Source organism: Frankliniella occidentalis, unplaced genomic scaffold, assembly GCF_000697945.3.
Source record: "Frankliniella occidentalis isolate FOCC.00 unplaced genomic scaffold, Focc_3.1 Scaffold1085, whole genome shotgun sequence".
Classification (NCBI taxonomy): domain Eukaryota; kingdom Metazoa; phylum Arthropoda; class Insecta; order Thysanoptera; family Thripidae; genus Frankliniella; species Frankliniella occidentalis.
In genome coordinates this window covers 1-1,811 of record NW_026268191.1, presented here as the reverse complement: position 1 = coordinate 1,811, position 1,811 = coordinate 1, and the positions used below count along the sequence as shown (strand labels likewise).

Here is a 1,811-nt window from a genome sequence, read left to right as displayed (position 1 = left end):
AATCGACTTAAAAGATTTAGGCTCAGTATTTGAAAAAATTATGGAAAAACACAAAGACAAAATGACAAAAATGCAAAGACTCTTTTGGGAAATGCAATGCAAATCACTGAGTTGCAAAAGTGCTTCAGGGATGCGCTGGCATCCAATGATGGTTAGACTGGCCATCAGACTGGAGTCAAAAGGGCCAGGCTGCTATGATGAATTCAGAAAAATAGTACACTTTCCCTGCAAGACTACCCTTCAGGACTATACTCACATCAATCCGGAACATCTTGGAATCAGAAGTGACAATATTGACAAGCTGGTTAAAAATATGCCTGAACATGGGAAGGGAAATTATGTATCACTTATGTTCGATGAGATGACCATAAGAGAAGGAGTCGTATTTGATTCAAAGTCAGGGCAACTCATCGGATATACCAATTTGGACGAAGTAGAGGCAGAGATTGAGAGACTTGATTCGAACAACTCCTTCCACAAGCCAAAGTTGGCCAAAAAAGTCCTCGTCTTCATGGCAAAAAACATCACTGGAGGAAAAAGTCTAAAAGAAGCTGTTGCTATATATGCAGTGACAAGTGCAACAGCAGACCAGATTTACAGAAGAACATGGGCAGGTAATAGCATATACTAAATAGCACTTGTGATTCCTCTCTCAGCCCTGCTACTGTCTGTTTGCATCTTTTGTCCTGCTGCATGATAAAGAGATCTGTTCTGTTATTAATCTTGCTTTCAAAATTATCTATAGACCGTGTTAATTGTGAGGATTCATTGATAACTTTCACTTTTCTTTCCTTTTCAGTTATCGAAGAACTGGAGAACAGGTCTGTCAAAGTTTTGTGTCTGGTGTGCGATGGTGCAACAACAAACCGGAGCTTCTTCAAAATGATGCAACATCCTGATGCTGATGGGACACGGCCACCATTCAGCACAAAAAACATTTTCTCTGGAGATGAAGATAGAGACTTGTTTTTCATCTCTGATGCGCCGCACTTGATCAAATGTCTGAGGAACAATTTTTATTCACATAACTTGTGGAAAAATGGACAAGAGATTAGTTGGAGTTCCATCACAGCACTGTACGAAAGGAGCAAGAAGGAAACCTTGAGGAGGTGCTGCAAACTCACTAAAGGACATGTGGAGCTAGACAACTTCCCTAAAATAAAAGTGTTCTTCGCAGCCCTAGTCATGAGTGAGGCCGTCGCCAGCGAGCTTCAACTTGTCGATCCAGTCTCTTTCAGGGAGACGATCAATTTCATCAAATTGATGGACAATTTTTCTGACTGCCTCAATGGGAGACCCTCACTGCAAGGCAAACAATCCTTCAATCCTGAATTCAACCCCTACAATGACATGAATGACAGTCGGTTCCAGTTCTTGCAAGACGTTCTCACTTATTTTGATTACTGGAAGGAGGAAGTCATGTCAAGACCTCGAAATTTTAAGAAAGCAAACAGAAAATCAATGACAATCACAGATGAAACTAGAAATGGTATTTACATCACAGTTAATGGTTTTACTGGAGCGGTGCGGCACCTCTTGTCCAAAGGCATTAACTATGTAAATGGCCGTGACTTCAATCAAGATGACTTGGAGCAGTATTTTGGCCATCAAAAGGGCATTGGAAGGCAAAGCAACAATCCAGTGTTGAAACAAGTCCTCCAGAACGACACCAAAATTTCCCTGGGCAACCAGTTGGCTGTGGTGGTTAAAAAAAACGCGTACACTAAAATTGGACCAATGATTGGTGAAGATCTGGACACCACACCATTAAAGCAACGCAAGAGAACAAGACCTTGAAGAGCTGAAGAGAG

General features: G+C 41.4%; 1 protein-coding gene across 1 annotated transcript; it reads left to right on the top strand.

Moving 5' to 3' along the window:
* The first annotated feature begins 61 nt into the window (after positions 1-61).
* Positions 62-1,797, top strand: LOC127751796 (uncharacterized). Its single transcript, XM_052275877.1, has 2 exons — positions 62-614; positions 800-1,797. The coding sequence occupies exons 1-2, from the start codon at positions 62-64 to the stop codon at positions 1,795-1,797; spliced, it is 1,551 nt and encodes a 516-aa protein (XP_052131837.1).
* The last annotated feature ends 14 nt before the right edge of the window (positions 1,798-1,811 follow it).